This window comes from Pseudorca crassidens, chromosome 5 (genome assembly GCF_039906515.1).
Source record: "Pseudorca crassidens isolate mPseCra1 chromosome 5, mPseCra1.hap1, whole genome shotgun sequence".
Taxonomy (NCBI): Eukaryota; Metazoa; Chordata; class Mammalia; order Artiodactyla; family Delphinidae; genus Pseudorca; species Pseudorca crassidens.
The window spans coordinates 67594125-67611084 of NC_090300.1; the positions used below are offsets into that span (position 1 = coordinate 67594125).

Below are 16960 nucleotides of genomic sequence, written 5' to 3' on the forward strand. Positions count from 1 at the left end.
CAAACTGTGGTACGTGTACACCACGGAACACTACTCAGCAATAAAAAGGAATGAGCTATTGATATATGAAACAGCCTGGAGGAACCTCCAGAGAATTATTATGCTGAGTGAAAAAAGCCAATCCCCAAAGGTTACATACTGTATGATCCATTTATATAACATTTTGGAAATGACAAAATGAAAGAAATAGAGAACAGATTAGCAATTGGCAGGGATTAATGAGGGGTTGGGGCAAGAGGGAAAGTGAGTGTGGCTATAAAGGGGGAACATGAGGTATGCTTGCAATGATAAAAATGCTCCTGAATCTGTCTGTATCAATGTCAATTTCCTGGTTGTGATATCGTACTACAGTTTTGCAAAATGCTACCACTGGGAAATTGAATACAGAACACATGAGCTCTCTGTACTATTTCTCACAACTTAATGTGAATCTACAAATTATCTCAAAATAAAAAGTTTAATTTAAAAAGGATGAAAAAAGTATACCCGAAATTGATTCAAATCAGAAATAAATTAACCTGATAATATAACCACATACAAGAAAATAATTAATTCAAGAAACTTTTGAACACAGTGTTCTGACTATAAATCCTTTCCAAGATATATTCTAAAAAACAAGCAAAGAATCTTGAACTTTAGTAATCAGTTGGTTGTTGGTAATGGTAATAATGTAATAATTCCTAAACTACCTTGTGTGTAACTGAAGATAGAAGAAATGAGTAAATATTATGATATAATGGAAACCAGGGTTTTTGCCCACAGAGAAGGGAGGTACAATTATGGAATGGGGAAAGGTGAAAGACACACACACACACACACACACACACTTCCTACGTCTATCCACTGAAAGTAACATGCAGTAATATCCCAGTAGAAATAAGCACATTAAAAGCCCACATAATGGTTTCTGATTTCTGATCTGGGGTGAGGAAATTACTAGGTAAGCCTGGAACATCTTGTTATTCCAGAAAGCAGTAAAGTGCTCAAAAAATGACAGGAACATGTCAAAAGGTCACAGAAGCCAGCTTGAAGGAGCTCTTACTGCCCAAATTTAAGACAATTTGAACATCAAAATAATTTATGATACTTGATTATAACAAATTAAAAAAGAATCAAATTGTCCTTTTGGAAGTACTAGCCACGGCAATCAAAGAAGAAAAATAAAAGGAATCCAAATTTAAAAAGAAAACTGTCACTGTTTGCAGATGACATGATACTATACATAGAAAATCCTGAAGATGCAACCAGAAAACTACTAGAATTCATCAATGAATTTGGTAAGGTTGCAGGATACAAAATTAATACACAGAAATCTACTGCATTCCTATATACTAACAATGGAAGAGCAGAAAGAGAAATTAAATAATCTCATTTACCATCACATCAAAAAGAATAAAATACTTAGGAAGAAACCTATCTAAGGAGGCAAAAGACCTGTATACTCCAAAAACTATAAGATGCTGATGAAAGAAATCGAAGATGACACAGATGGAAAGATATACCATGTTCTTGTACTGGAAGAATCAATATTGTCAAAATGACTATACTATCTGAGGCAATCTACAGATTCAATGCAATCCCTATCAAATTACCAATGGCATTTCTCACAGAACTAGAACAAAAAAATTTTTAATTTGTATGGAGACACAAAAGACCCCAAATAGCCAAAGCAATCTTGAGAAAGAAAAACAGAGCCGGAGGAATCAGGCTCCCTGACTTCAGACTATACTACAAAGCTACAGTCATCAAGACAGTATGGTACTGGCACAAAAACAGAAATACAGATCAATGGAACAGGACAGAAAATCCAGAAGTAAACCCACACACTGATGGTCAATTCATCTACAACAAAGGAGGCAACACTACACAATTGAGAAAAGGCAGTCTCTTCAATAAGTGATGCTGGGAAAACTGGACAGCCACATGTAAAAGAATGAAATTAGAACACTCCTTAACACCATACACAAAAATAAACTCAAAATGGATTAAAGACCTAACTGTAAGACAGGATACTATAAAACTCTTAGAGGAAAACAGAGACAGAACACTCTTTGACATAAATCACAGCAATATCTTTTTTGATCTGTCTCCTAGAATGGAAATAAAAAGATATCAAATGGGACCTAATTAAACTTAAAAGTATTCTCACAACAAAGGAAACCATAAACAAAATGAAAAGACAACCCACAGAATGTGAGAAAATATTTGCAAATGATGCAGCCAACAAGGGATTAATCTCCAAAATCTACAAACAGCTCATGCGGCTCAATAAATGGGCAATGCCCAATCAAAAAAATGGGCAGAAGACCTAAATAGACATTTCTCCAAAGAAGACATACATATTGCCAAGAAGCACATGAAAAGATGCTCAACATCACTAATTATTAGAAAAATGCAAAGCAAAACTATGAGAGGGCTTACCTAGTGGCACAGTGGTTAAGAATTCATCTGCCAATGCACGGGACACAGGTTCGAGCCCTGGTCCGGGAAGATCCCATATGCCGTGGAGCAACTAAGCCGATGCACCACAGCTACTGAGCCTGCGCTCTAGAGCCCGTGTGCCACAACTACTGAGCCCAAGTGCCACAATTATTGAAGCCCACGCGCCTAGAGCCCATGCTCCACAACAAGAGAAGCCACCGTAATGAGAAACCCATGCACCACAACAAACAGTGGCCCCCACTCGCCTCAACTAGACAAAGCCCATGTGTGGCAACGAAGACACAACACAGGCAAAAATAAATAAATTAAATAAATAAATGAATTTATTTTTAAAAAAACTACAATGAGGTATCACCTCACACCAGTCAGAACAGCCATCATCAAAAAGTCTACAAACAATAAATGCTGGAGAGGGTGTGAAGGAAAGGGAACCCTCCTACACTGTTGATGAGAATGTAAATTGGTACAACCACTATGGACAACAGTATAGAGGTTCCTTAAAAATCTAAAAATAGAACGTGATCCAGCAATCCCACTACTGGGCATATATCCAGAGAAAACCATAGTTTTCCCAGGATATGTGCACCCCAATATTCACTGCAGTGCTGTTTACAATAGCCAAGACATGGACGCAATCTAAATGTCCATTGACAGATGAATGGATAAAGAAGATGTGGTACATATATACAATGGAATATTACTCAGCCATAAAAAAGAATGAAATAATGTCCTTTGCAGCAACATGGATGGACCTGGAGATTATCATGCTAAGCGAAGTAATTCAGACAGAGAAAGACAAATATTATAGGATATCGTTTATATGCAAAATCTAAAAAAAAATGATACAAATGAACTTATTTACAAAACAGGAGCAGACTCACAGACTTAGAAAACAAACTATGGTTACCAGGGGTGGGGAGGGAAGGGTGGGGGAGGGGATAAATTGGGAGTTTGGGATTGACATATACTCACTACTATTTTTAAAATAGATAACCAACAAAGACCTATTGTATAGCACAGAGAGCTATGTTCAGTATTCTGTAATAACCTAAATGGGGAAAAAGTTTGAAAAAGAATAGGAACACATATATGTATAACTGAATCACTTTGCTGTACACCTGAAACTAACACAATATTGTTAATCAACTATACTCCAAAATAAAATTAAAAAATAAAAAATAAATAAATAAAAATAAAATAGGAAAAGATTAGACCCTAACATACCTTCCAACTCTGAAAGCGTGGTGTAAGCAGTCCCAAACTTTACTGGTAGAATACACACCAAATTCATGATAGTGGCTGCTTCTTGTGAGAGAAGGATGAGAAAGAGACTCTGAAAGAAAGCAGCAAGGACTCTAACTTTATCTGAAGCAAGAGTGATGAACAAATGGAAACACCGGTTACATCTGGGTGGTGGGAACTCTGATGTTCGTAGTATGTGTTCTCTGTTATTTTTTATAAATCTTAAACCTAAACACACACACACACACACACAAATTATGTTACTTGATTATAACAAATTAAAAAGAATCAAGTTGTCTATAATAAAACCTAAAACAGAGGGATATATAGGTAGAGAAGAGAAACCTCTTCTTTACAAAAGAATGCTATCAAATAGTAGGAATCACAGAATTAGAAAATCACTATTTTGCAACAACAATGAAATAAGTGATTCACACAAGACTCCTCAGTCAATACTAAAATCACTGGGTTAAAGTTTGTTGGGGAACAGGATATTCACTCAGTGTCAAAGTATCACCCCACCGATTACTTATCCTTAAACAGTGACAAAAATAATTTTAAAAAGAAAAATAACAAAGGGAAACAATATTTTTATAATGGACAGATTTGGCAGTTATCACTTTAGCACCAGCACTAGTGGAACACACTGACTTGTCTCCTCATGTTAATGCTGTAAGAAAGGTACAATGTTCACCTATGTAATAACTAGACAAAAATGTTCAACCTAAATCTAATAAGGCAAATCTAAAATATGGGAGATAGTATAGGCAGTTAATCTGGACTCCTCAAAAATTTCAACACCATCCAAAAAAAGTGTGATTATTCTAGAATGATTAAAGAAGATACTAAAGTGATACAATAATGAAATATGATGCATGAATCTTATTTTTCCACTCATTTTATTTATTTCACTTGTTCAACCATTTTACTGAGGTATAACTGACACTGAAAAAGCTGTACAGATTCAATGTAGAAAATGTGATGAGTTCGGAGATAAGTATACACCCATGAAACTAGCACCACAATCTAGGCCATTAAAATATCCATGTGATGTATGAATCTTGATTGGATCCCAAATTGGAAAAAAAAAAAGTCAGCTATAAAATTCATTTTTTGAAGATAAAGGAAACTGTATGTTAGATGGTACTCCTGAATTACTGTTATTATCTTAGGTATGATTAGTATTGTGGTTACATAGGAAAATGTCCTCTTTCTTAAGAAGTATGATGAAACATTTAAGTGAAATGTCATGTCTGCAACTTACTTTTAAATGGTTTAAGAAAAAAGTACATGTGTGTGCATGTGTGTGTGTGTAGACAGAAAGATAAAGCAAATGAGTCTAACAGACAGAGTATTCCATAAAATACCAAATAATTACACTCTTAGTGTTTTTATTTCACTAAAGGTCTGTTTAAATGACATACAGAGGAAGAAATACATTCTATATCACACCAAGAATCTAGTTTTAAATAGACAACTAAGCACTAGGGAGGTTAAAGAATTTGTCCTGAATGGACTGTTTTGGGACATCGTGCAGACACAACTGGAAGGATTTATCATACACTGTTGGCACTCCAGATACTGCACGTTTTTGGCAGTGTGCTTACAGAATACTACTAAATATCAGGATATTCAAAAGCAAGCCAACAATAAGAACAGGAGAAACACAACAAAAAAGTCTGTGACTTTGAGTAAAGTAACTTGCAAAAACTACAATTAAATCTACTTTGTCCACCCATTCTAAAAGCCAGGACCCCTCTGTTAACTAGCACTTTTGCCATTTTTCTACGCAAAATCAGTATTCCAAATAACAGCTAAGTATCGCTACAGGATCGTGACTTTTAAATCATTAAAGTTAAATATGTACAGTTTCACTTTAACAGTTTTGTAATATTCTGATCCTTTGAAACGTGTTAACCCATGTTTGATATGACAGTTCTCTACTAACTGGTATACCTGATTAACCAGAACTATCCATTGCTTAACAATGGTGGAAAATAGGATGGAGTAGGGGAGTGGGGAGTACAATATAAGATTCCACGATAAAAAGCAGATAATCATCACAAAGTAACTATTATAAAATAAACCTTTCAACAGTGAGGGCAATTTAAAAACTCGATTTCTAAATGTCATCCTATTTGAAATGTATATTTTTACCATCTGTATTGTGTTGAAGTGTGTAATTGAACAAATGAGTATGGTTACAAAGTGAATTCCAGGTTAACCAGGACATTTTTGGAAGGGGAAGCAGTTGGAATTGGGGACTTTGACAATCATCACACTATGACAATAACATGTAACTATGTTATTATCCCCATATTAAAAATGATGATAAAGCAGAAACTAACACACCATTGTAAAGTAATTATACTCCAATAAAGATGTTAAAAAAAAAAAGATGAAACAAAGACGGAAGTTAAGTAACTTCCCCAAAACCATATAACTAGTAAGTGGGCAGAGCCAGGATTCAAACACAAAGCCCAACTCCAGAGCCTGCCCTCAGGATGACTAGGCTACCTAGTATTTCCATTGTTTGTTTTGAGGAGGGGCTGATGCTGAACACCTGTACTAAGTACTGCTTTACATCATATAATATTCACAACAACCCTGTGAAGTGGGATTTTTAGTCCTGTTTTTCAGAAGAAAACACTGAAGCTGAGAGAGGTTGAGTAACCTGTCGGAAGTTACACTGCCAATGGATGGAAGAACCAGGATTCAACTCAGGTGTGTCTGACTCCACAGCCCTTGCCCTTAATAGGACTACACTCTGCCTTCCACATTCTATGTATAAAACATTCCTTATTTTTCGAGGAAACACATCTTCTACTAGACAACTGTTAGCTGTTAAACATATGTTCCTGAATTTGTTTGGAATGAATAACACTTAATTTCTCTGAAAATATTACTTCTTGTAAATTAATGAGATTTCACAATATGAGAAAACAAACTTAAAGTGAGGGTGTTATAATGTAGGAAATTATCATAGAAAAGCCCTCAAAAGCTATTTGGTTCAAATCCCTAAGTTCAACAGGCTTGGAAACTAATAATAATTAATGGTATGTATGCAAATCTAACCAAAAAAAGGGCTTGCACCAGTTAGGGAGCAGTTGAAGATGTGACATGACTGAACTTTCATATTATACAAATACGTTATCAAATGTTTTTTAAAAGCATAGTTTTATAGAGTTTGCAACCACTCCAAAAACGTTCACAATTCATATAATTGCCCCTCTCTTAAAATCAGAAACCATTCTCATTTTACTTATTTAAATCCTCCTTGTTTGAAAAAAATTTTTAAATAGCTGAAATCCTCCTCACTGTACCCTGAGTGGAACCAAGAAACCCAGAGACCTGGTTACCATCCGGTTTGTGAGATTCTAATGCACATTGACCACATGTGGCCAGGGCTACTCGGCAAGTTTCCTAATCTAAAAAATGAGAATAACAGTACCTACTTCACAAGGTTGTTGTGAGGTGTAAATGAGCTAACACATGCAAAAAGGTTACAACTGTGCCTGCATATAAGCAACAGGTGTGTTATCTGTTATCACTGAAGTTGGTGTGTGTCCATTACTGAAGCACCACTTGGATGGAAAAATACCTATCAGCTTTCTCTTTCTCTGGAAAAGCTTTGAGGAAACTCACTCAGAACTCGATTTCACCTTTGCACGGTAACACCTGTATCCTCTTCCTTTAACCACCAGGCATGTGAAGAACCCTCATTAGTAGAAAAAAGCTTCAGTTGGCTCCTCCATCTAATCAAACTACCACTCCGTTTTTTGCTAGTTTTCACAGTCAAACAACCTTAAATATATTTTCTGTAGCTTTTGTTATTGATATGACTGAGTTGCCCCTTAGGAAAACCGACTGGCATTACCCTGGGGAAGTCAGAACTTGATTTTGGGGGTTGTGTAAAGCAGGAAAATAGAACAAATAGAGTAACACAAAAACCACAATGCTAATATACTAACTAGTGGAGAGAAGTGTATTTGCCCCTCCTGACAGTTAAATCCTCTAATCAGCTCTTTCCCTCCCTATAGGAAATCTATAAATAAGAAGCCAAATTATAATCAAACATTTGCTGGGACAGTCCAGTCACAGGGACCAGACGTTTAAGGCTCTAGGCAGTGCCACCTTCTCTGAACAGTCTGCAAACACCACTTCCAAATTCTGCCTCTCCAACTCCCATTTTTCTATAATTCAATGCTGCCCATCTACCTTCTGCTGTAAGTCTTTCTTTAGATATGTTAATATCATCTATTAGACTACATCAAGTGCCACTCTTCCTGCTTTCAACCTGAAAAAGACAGACATCTTTTAAGATGTCTTTGAGATGTCTGCATCTTTTAAGATGCAGAAAACTGAGCTCACCTATTGTGTGATTTTATTAAGCCAATACCGCTGAGTTCTGCGGGTGGTACCAACATCATACCACATACACTCCCCCACCTCCACCCACCCCTGACACCCTCTAATCACTTTTGCTTTGATAGCTCTTAACTTGGACTTCATTCCCCACCATATTCAGTGACCTCTCTACAGTTCCCATTCTTCTGTATTTCACTATGGCAATTGATACAATTTGCCACCCATTTCTTAAAAACTTTCCCCATCACTGGTTTTAACAAAGCCTAAAAACTGTTGATTTTGCTCATTAACTTTTTTTTAAATTTATTTATTTTTGGCTGTGTTGGGTCCTTGTTGCTGCACGCAGGCCCTCTCCAGTTGCAGCGAGCGAGGGACACTTTCCATTCAGGTGCACAGGCCTCTCATTGCGGTGGCCTCTCCTGTTGCGGAGCACGGGCTCTAGGCGTACAGGCTTCAGTAGCTGTGGCACGTGGGCTCAGTAGTTGTGGCTCGCAGGCTCTAGAGCGCAGGCTCAGCAGTTGGGGCGCACGGGCTTAGCTGCTCCACAGCATGTGGGATCTTCCTGGACCAGTGTTCAAACCCATGTCCCCTGCATTGGCAGGTGGACTCTCAACCACTGCACTACCAGGGGAGCCCTGCTCATTAACTTTAAATTGCTCCACAGTACCTATGGTGGTTAAGCGTCCAGGTCCTAGAATCAGATAGACATGGATCCAAATCCAAGGCTCTACTTCTTACTAGCTATGTGCCCACGGGAGAGTTACTCCTTTAAGCCTTTTTCCTCCACTACAGAATGGACATAATGACATAATTGGCTACTGAGTGCTTAGCATAATCATCTTACTCTGGCACAAAGTAATCACTCAATAAATATTAATTATTACCTTTGTGTCCTAATTCTCCTGCCATTTTATTCTTCTCTTTCTACCTTGAAGAATTCACCATCTCAAACAGCTTTGACTAATAATGCAATTAAGTATATTCCTGAAGTTACTGTGGCAGGATTAAACCTTTCATCCTCTTCATCAGTAATAAAGAAAATCATTATTTCTAGATTTCACCAATATCTAAGAAATAACCTGCTGAAAACTGATTTCATTTTCATACTCTTTCTTAAAGTACTCATTTCCCTTGGCCTCTGCAATACCATACTTTAAGATTTTTCTTCTCTGTCCATCTCTTCTCAGACTCTACTGCCAGCTCATCTTCCTGCAACCAGCCTCTAAACGTTAGTGTTCTAAAGGGAAAGCCTAATGGTTTTCTTCATTTCTCATACTGTAGTCTCTCCCTTGGCAATCTCATGCTTCATCATGGTTACAACTGCAATCTATAAAGAAGTAAATGACTTCCACATTATCTCTAGTGCAGACTTCTCCAAGTTCCAGATCCCCTATATCCAACTGCCTACTGACATCACCATGCTATGACAAAGCAACTTAAACTCCATAGATACAAAACTGGATTCATGGTCTTCGTGGGTTCATGATTCCATGATCAACCAAACCTAGTTCTTCTCCAGTATTTTTTTTTTTAGTGAATGAATGGCATCACCATCCATCCAAGCTGCATAAGGCAAAATTCTAGAAATCTAGAAGTTACCCTTTATAACTCCTCTTCCTCCCCTTCCAAATTTAATCTGTTCCAATTTCCATTAAGTGGATATTGCTGCATGAATTTCAACCTATTTTTTACACTAATACAAAAATAATCTCCCTTGCTGACTTCATTCCTCCACTACCCATTTTATCACTATCATGCCAAGGTCTCTATCAACTGAAACTTCCCCACCTTGCCTGTTCATCCCTCCCTAACATCTATCTCAACAATCAAATTTCTTATTTCTTCTAAATATTCTACCTACTCAAGCCACAAAAAAAATCTACTTTACAATTTCTGCATATGATTTATTCTTTCCCATTCCTCTTCCCTATCCAAGTCATGTCTTTTTCTCTCTCAAAACTCTTCTTAGAATCCTTCATTCGTTCATTCGTTAATTCAACCCAATATCACTCCTTACTAGGAAAATAAATAAATAAATAAAGTTACAGATTCGGAGTCACAGTTTATTCAGCCCAATAATCTGTCTTTGACAGAGACACCAACAGAACACATATAGTTTTCCTCCCATAGTCCTCAAAATCAGTTATTACCCTAATATACTAATTATTTCCTCTATATTAAGCACTGCATCTTTCAACATACACATATTTTGTGTCTTTTATGAACAGGTGTGTATTTTCAGCCTTTTCTACTTCACAAGGTTATAAACTTCACAAGTTTAACATCAACCATATAAAACTGACTTTTCTTTATTTGTTCCAAATTTCCTCTCAAGCACCTCAAGGTAGTCCTCCTATTTTAGCATTTTCTGACTTGGTGAACAAGCTGGTAGTTTTTTCACCCATATCACTTGTGATTTTAAAGGAACACAAAAATAAATACAGCATGCATCACACCCTTACACTCTGCTTACAGGGCATCATCCAGCTGTATTCATATCTGTATTCCTGTTTCCGTAATAATGTCTCATGAAGAGAAGGTGCTCTATACATGTTCAACAAAATTAAAGGAATTCTGCTTAGGCCTGATGTTGTGTTCATGAATGCCAAAAGAAGTAGAACCTCTCAAATACGTTAACTCTGCTTCTGTTCAATAAAAATAATATTTGGGCTTAAAAAAGGTAGAAAGAATTGGTGCCTAGTATAGGTGAGGACACTGTAACAGAGCACCTTGCTGCTCTTAACGAACTGAAGCTGCTCTTCGATGTGATCACCGAACCACTGCCAGCAGAGGAAGCACAGAGACCCAGAGGGCTGCCAAAGACTAGAAAAGAGGAAATAAATGTAGGCCTGATTAAAAAATAGAAAGAATTGGCAACAGTCCAGTATACTCAATGCCCATCCTTTTCTAAATTCAGATTATTTAAAAAATAGCTTCTAATCACTTAGAAAAGAAAATGTTAAGCATTTGTGGAACCAACCTATGTTATACCAGACTAATTAATTTCCTTTTTTTTTTTTTTTTACGAGAGTATCTTTACAGATAGACAGACATCACACATCAAAAAGATGTAAAAGTAGTATGTTGGTAGAATTTCAACAAAGTATTTGACCAGGTTCTCATTACACCCATATGGATAAGATAAACAGAAGACGGATAACGGTACAATTAGGTAGTGAGGTAACTGTTTAACGACCATAACAACAAGTGCTCATTAATGAATTGTTATCAACCTGAAGGGCAGTTCAGGACTTTCATCTGTGGCCTTTCCCTGTTCAACAATTTTACCAATAAGAGGAAAATATATCTAAGGGATCAGTGAGTACCCATATCCAAATACACATATATAACTGTGAGATAGGCAAACGCTGTAACTTATGCCACAAATGTAAAACGAACACACAAACAAAAAAGAGGCTTAATGGCTTAGTTCACATCAAGCTTAGTTCAATCTGACAGCAACAAGCTCAATATGATGTGGAAACAAGAAAAACTAATGTGATGCTAGCTGCAGCAGTAGTATCTCAAACATGGGTGACAGGAGTCCTGCTTAACTCTGGACAGATCAGACCACAACTGGGATATGCTGTACCCTTCTATGGGTCACTGTCTTCAAAGGATCATAACCATACTGGCACATGTTCAGAACAGAAAAACCAGGATGCTTAGGGGCCTGAATACCATTAAAGGAAAGGCAGGAGGGAATGGAGATTTATAAATAGGACAAAGCAATGCCTTGAGAGGAAAACAATGGCTACCTTCATTCAGTCATTCAACAAACGTGAATTTCAAACCTATTTCTGGCCAGACATTGTGGCTGTGACTGGGGATATAGGAAAAAGACAGTCTATATCTGTGAGAAATTCATGTGTATATCTGAAGAGTTGAAACAGATTTGATCTAAAAAAGCTTTAGATTGTTCTATATGATTTCATAAGGTAGAAATAGAGGCAATGGAAAGAAGTTCTAACGTAATTGATTTCAGCTGCATATAAGGAAGAGCATTTTAAGAGTCAAAGCTGTCTAATGAAGGAAGAGGCTGCCTGAGTAGACAAGGTTCCCATCAGTAATGGTGTACTTAAAGAGGAGACTGCTGAAATAAGACAGGCACTGAACTGGGCCATTTTTAATGTTCCTCGCCTTCTACACTATGATTCTTTCTGTACTTCCTCAGGAAATGGACTCACCAGGTTCACCCTACTTGTGTACTACAGCATCACAGGTTTCCCACAGTTGTGACTTCCAACTTTGTACCCTGTCCCCCACTGAAGCAATGCCATATAATTAGGTATGGATCTGAGAGCAACAGGAATAATGCAATATAGGAAGAAACTGACCCATCAGTACAGAGAATGCAAAAAAAAATCAGTACTGTTCAATGTGCCTTATGTTTGTAAAGAAAATGTAAGAATTCTCTATCCTCGAAGTCATAAATTCAATTTAAAATATTACGGAAAAAAAACTTTTTAACAAGTCTACAGAGTAAAACAAATGTGGCAAAATGTTAACAGTTGTTAATCTAGGTGTGTAACACTACAGTGATCCTCTTTCAGTGTTGTGTATGTTTGAAATTTTTCAAAATAAAAAGTCTGAAAAAAATTTTTAGAAATATATTATGTTCAATTAATATAAATAAGGATCTGCTATGTACTGCATCTCTTGTTGGAAGCCATTTTTTTCTAACCAACAAGGAAAAAATAATTTTAATTTAAGATCACTTTGAGAATTTGTGTCCTAAATAAGCACTCCAAACCCCTCTACTATAACGTTATGTGGAAACTAAGTTTAGAATATATTTCTAAAAAGAAATAATTCACCAGATACAGTAGGCCAAATACCATGAACTAATCAAATTATGAAATTGATTAAATGGCTACTTAAATCCATTTTAAAAATCACAGGCGGGATAAACGTAGAGAAAGGTCTAGACCATTTACTTTTATAAATTGGTTTAAAATTACTGAAGCTTATTTTCATTCATTTTATTTTTGTAATTTTAAAACACTCTCTAGAATACACTGGCTCTATATGCTGGAACTGGGTATTCAAACAGTTCACCCGTCCAAACTGTTAATATTAACTTCTTGGAAGCAGTCCCTCACACTTTAGCACTTTCTCAGTCTGGATACAAGAAATGGGCTACGATTGGAATTCCAAGGGCTCCCTTTCTTTTAAATAGCAGCCTGTTAAGACAAAAGTGATAAAAAGAGGGGAGCATCTTTTAACCACCAGCCCCGAAAAAAGGCTTCCCCTTCGGTTGTCGTCAACTCTGACTGCTGTCGACCCTTTTTCAACACACTGCCTGGTAGTTTCGGTTGAAAAACAAAATGGAAAAAAAAAATTTTTTTTTAATATATATATGTCCCATTTTCCTGGGGCAGGTAGATAGATCCCCTTTTGTAGAAGTGGCTAAAGCTAGGCTCCCCACGGATTTCATCTCGTTGCCAAGGCAGCGCCGACCCGACTGGTCCGGCACGAGGGCAGTTCCCGCCGCCCGGACCCCAGGGCGGCCCTGGCCTGCGGCAGAGCAGCCCCGGCCCAGCCCGGAGCCCCCCAGCCCGCAGAGTCCCTGCCGCGACCCCGGACGGCCCGGCGGGCGCCCCGGGACCGCGGCGAAAGGCGGGGACATGAGGCTCGACTTACAGTGACACCATCCGAGGTGACAGCACCAGTGCAGCTTGAAGCACTTGCCGTGGCTGTGCGTGGCACAGATTGAGAGCCCGTCGCACGGCTGGAAGTCGGGTCTGCGGGCGGCGCAACTCCGCGCCAGGGCCTGAGCCTCGTCCACTTTCTCGCTCTTCCAACCGCGCTCGGGCGCCGGCACCGCGGCCGCACACATTTCCTCTCCCTCCGCGGAGCCGAGACCCGGAGCTCAGGAGGAGCGGCGTCTGGGCGGGCAGGAAACCGAGCCGGCTGAGGACGCGGGAGGGCGGGGCGCGAGCTGGGAGTCACGCCACCGCTTGAAGGTGGCGGTGGCGGCGGCGGGAGCGCAGCAACCCCAGGTTAGCACAGGAGCCGCCCCGGGTGCGACCCGGGTCTGGGCCTGCCGCCGCCTTCCCTCCCTCCGCCGTGGCGCCCGCCGCGCCCCCACGCGCACACGCACGCGCACACGCCGACCCCGGCAGACGCCACGAGTCCCTCCGCCAACCCCGCCTCCTCACACACGCCGGGCTTGGGTGCTGGGTCGTTGGCGTACCCCGCAGCCGCCGCACACTCAGTCCTCAGAGGCTGAGCCCGACCGACGGAGGGCCGTTAGGAACACACACACCTCGGCGGCTCAGTTTTCACACGCAGGCCAGCTTCCAGGAACACTTCCCACACTCAGTCCCCACACACACTCCCCTTCGACACACACGTCCACAATCCGCAGAGGGCTGTGCACGCTGAGGACACGCCCTCCCAGACGTCCAGTGGGCTGGTCCCTGCGCAACTGGGAGCAAGGCTGTCTCACACGCACAGCCTCTCCCCACGCGCACCCCACGTTGCCCTCGTACACATCCCCCAGAGGGTCTGGGCACCGAGGCCCCTGGGGGCGCGTGCACATACGCACGCAACAGACGCGCGCTCCCCCGGGGCTGCCTCCTGCTGCCAGCAGGGCCACTGGGGCGCACGTCCCGGGCCACGCACGGCCACCAGCCCCTCGCGGCCCCTGGTAACCATCGCTCGCCCAGGTCTCAGCCCGAGGCTGCAGCCCCGCCTTGCTGAGGGGGAAAGTAACCAAGCTGGGTGCCGTGGTGTGTGTGTGTGTGTGTGTGTGTGTGTGTAAAAGAGATGCACGGGAAGTGCGATGCACGGGACTGGTATGTGGAATGTGTTGCGTGTGTGTATTTTGGCATGTATGTGATGTGTGGGCGTGTATGCTTGTTATGTGGAGTAGGTGTAGTGTGTGTGTAATTGGATGTGTTGTTAAGTGAGTACATGGTACATGTGTGGTGTGCATGATACCTGTGACTGTTATGTGAACTGTGTGATATGAGGTGTGTATACACATGTATGTGGCATGGATGCATGTGACCAATGTGGAGTGTCAGTGGTGTGTTTATGTGTGGTAGGGTATATGTTCTGTGTGTGATATTCGAGTAGCTGAGTATGTGCGTATCCATGTGTACGTGGGGTGCGGTGGGCACGGTTTTTACATAGCATGTGTGTATGTGTGTGTGGTATGTATGTGGCAGTGTGGTGCATATGACTGGCATATTGAGTGTATGTGTGCGGTGTATGCGGGTGGAGTTGGGTGTGTGCAGTATGTGTGTTTGTGGGCATACAAACAAGACTCGTGTTTGCCATGGACTCTGTGCCTTTGTGTGTTAATGCCCACCATGGCCAGCAGGTGTAACTGGCCCTGAAGGTGACTGCAACTCTCCCACCCAATCAGCTTGCCTTCTTCCCTCTTGAGGACAAGTTGCTCCAAATAGATTTTCCATGCTAGGCTCCGCTGCTGAGAGCCCACCCCGGGCAGGGTTCAGTGAAGAGAAAACAAACCATTTGCTCCCGGGGAGCACAGTTGGGAATGAGCGTTTCCCTGCAACAAGGCCAGAACCCAGCCTTGAACACAGAAAAGGAGGGGACCTCCTCTTGCTATTTGCCAAACATTTTTCAGAGCAGAGGAAAATGCCTGTAATTGCCAAGGTTCAGGGAACAACAACAAAGCCTTTCAGTACAAATGCTGTGTGGGAACATGTTTATGCCCAGGTCCACCTTCTCCATTACTTTATTCCTTTCCTGCTTTGCACTGACAAGGAGACTCATCATGGTTTTGAAATAACCAAATTCATCTTCAAGCTTTGAAAATCCTCACTGCCATAAGCAATCTTCCCTTTTATTTAACCTTGGCTTAAGAAGGGAAATGTAATTTGCATATGTCTGACTCTAGTGAAGGCTTCATTTATTAGGGGCTGAAGAGAGACAATTTGGTGGCAAAGGTATTTTCAAGAAAGGTATGAATCAAAATCTCAAAATATGGTTCCCTCCAATAACCTAACACTGAAACAGTTATAAACATGAAGCATCATATCTTCAGCTTCAGCCCCAGGCATCCCTCTCCCCCACCAAAAAGAATCCTAAGGAAGTACATCCCTGACTTATAAAATTTCTCCATCCCTGCTGTTAATTTCACAGTCTGACCCACCTCAGAATAACATGAATAAAAGGAAGGAAAAATTTAATCCAAGAAATACATAATCCATTACTGCTGTAGCAAGCCAAACCAGAATTTTTCAAAAAGGGGATTCCCATCTCTCCTACCCTATTTTTCTCCTTCCCCAACCCATAAATTCACTCTAATACTGTCCATGTTATATAAGGTCTTATAACAGAATTCTTTCAGTAACTAGTATTTGAACAGAATCCTTCCACTGGCTTTTACTCTAGGGTGAACCATATAAGATTCTACTATATGAAATCATGCCATCTTAGCTAGTGAAAAATGAGCACAGGAAGTAATGTGTCATATTGAGGAGGCAAGGTAAATTACCCAAATACCCTACTTTATGTTAGCCATATGATTTGAAGCTGAGAAGCCTTTACATTTTCTATAACATAAAATTCATTCCATTCCCTTGCCCTAAAGATGTTATTAACCTCTATTGTCTGCAGTGGGGCGGGAGGAGGTATATGTGCTGTGACCTGTCAAACGTGTATACACACAGCCTTCGGGATGTGTTGTCAGGATATGAGCTTTTTTTTTTTTTTTTTTTTTTTTGCGGTACACGGGGCTCTCACTGTTGTGGCCTCTCCCATTGTGGAGCACAGGCTCCGGACACGCAGGCTCAGCGGCCATGGCTCATGGGCCCAGCCGCTCTGCGGCACGTGGGATCTTCCCGGACCGGGGCACAAACCCGTGTCCCCTGCATCGGCAGGCGGACTCTCAACCACTGCGCCACCAGGGAAGCCCCATCCATAAATATTT

At 40.4% G+C, this 16960-nt stretch overlaps 1 protein-coding gene across 2 annotated transcripts in view; it reads right to left on the reverse strand.

Moving 5' to 3' along the window:
• The window catches only part of C5H3orf70 (chromosome 5 C3orf70 homolog), a 104589-nt gene extending 90375 nt beyond the window's left edge, over positions 1 to 14214 (reverse strand). For both annotated transcript variants that reach the window (XR_010943631.1, XM_067738316.1), the window contains exon 1: positions 13696 to 14214. Coding sequence is in view for 1 of the 2 variants with exons in the window: in XM_067738316.1 (XP_067594417.1) it covers positions 13696 to 13891 (196 nt within the window). In the remaining variant the exon portion in view is untranslated. The remainder of the gene's footprint in view (positions 1 to 13695) is intronic.
• Between the last annotated feature and the right edge of the window lie 2746 nt (positions 14215 to 16960).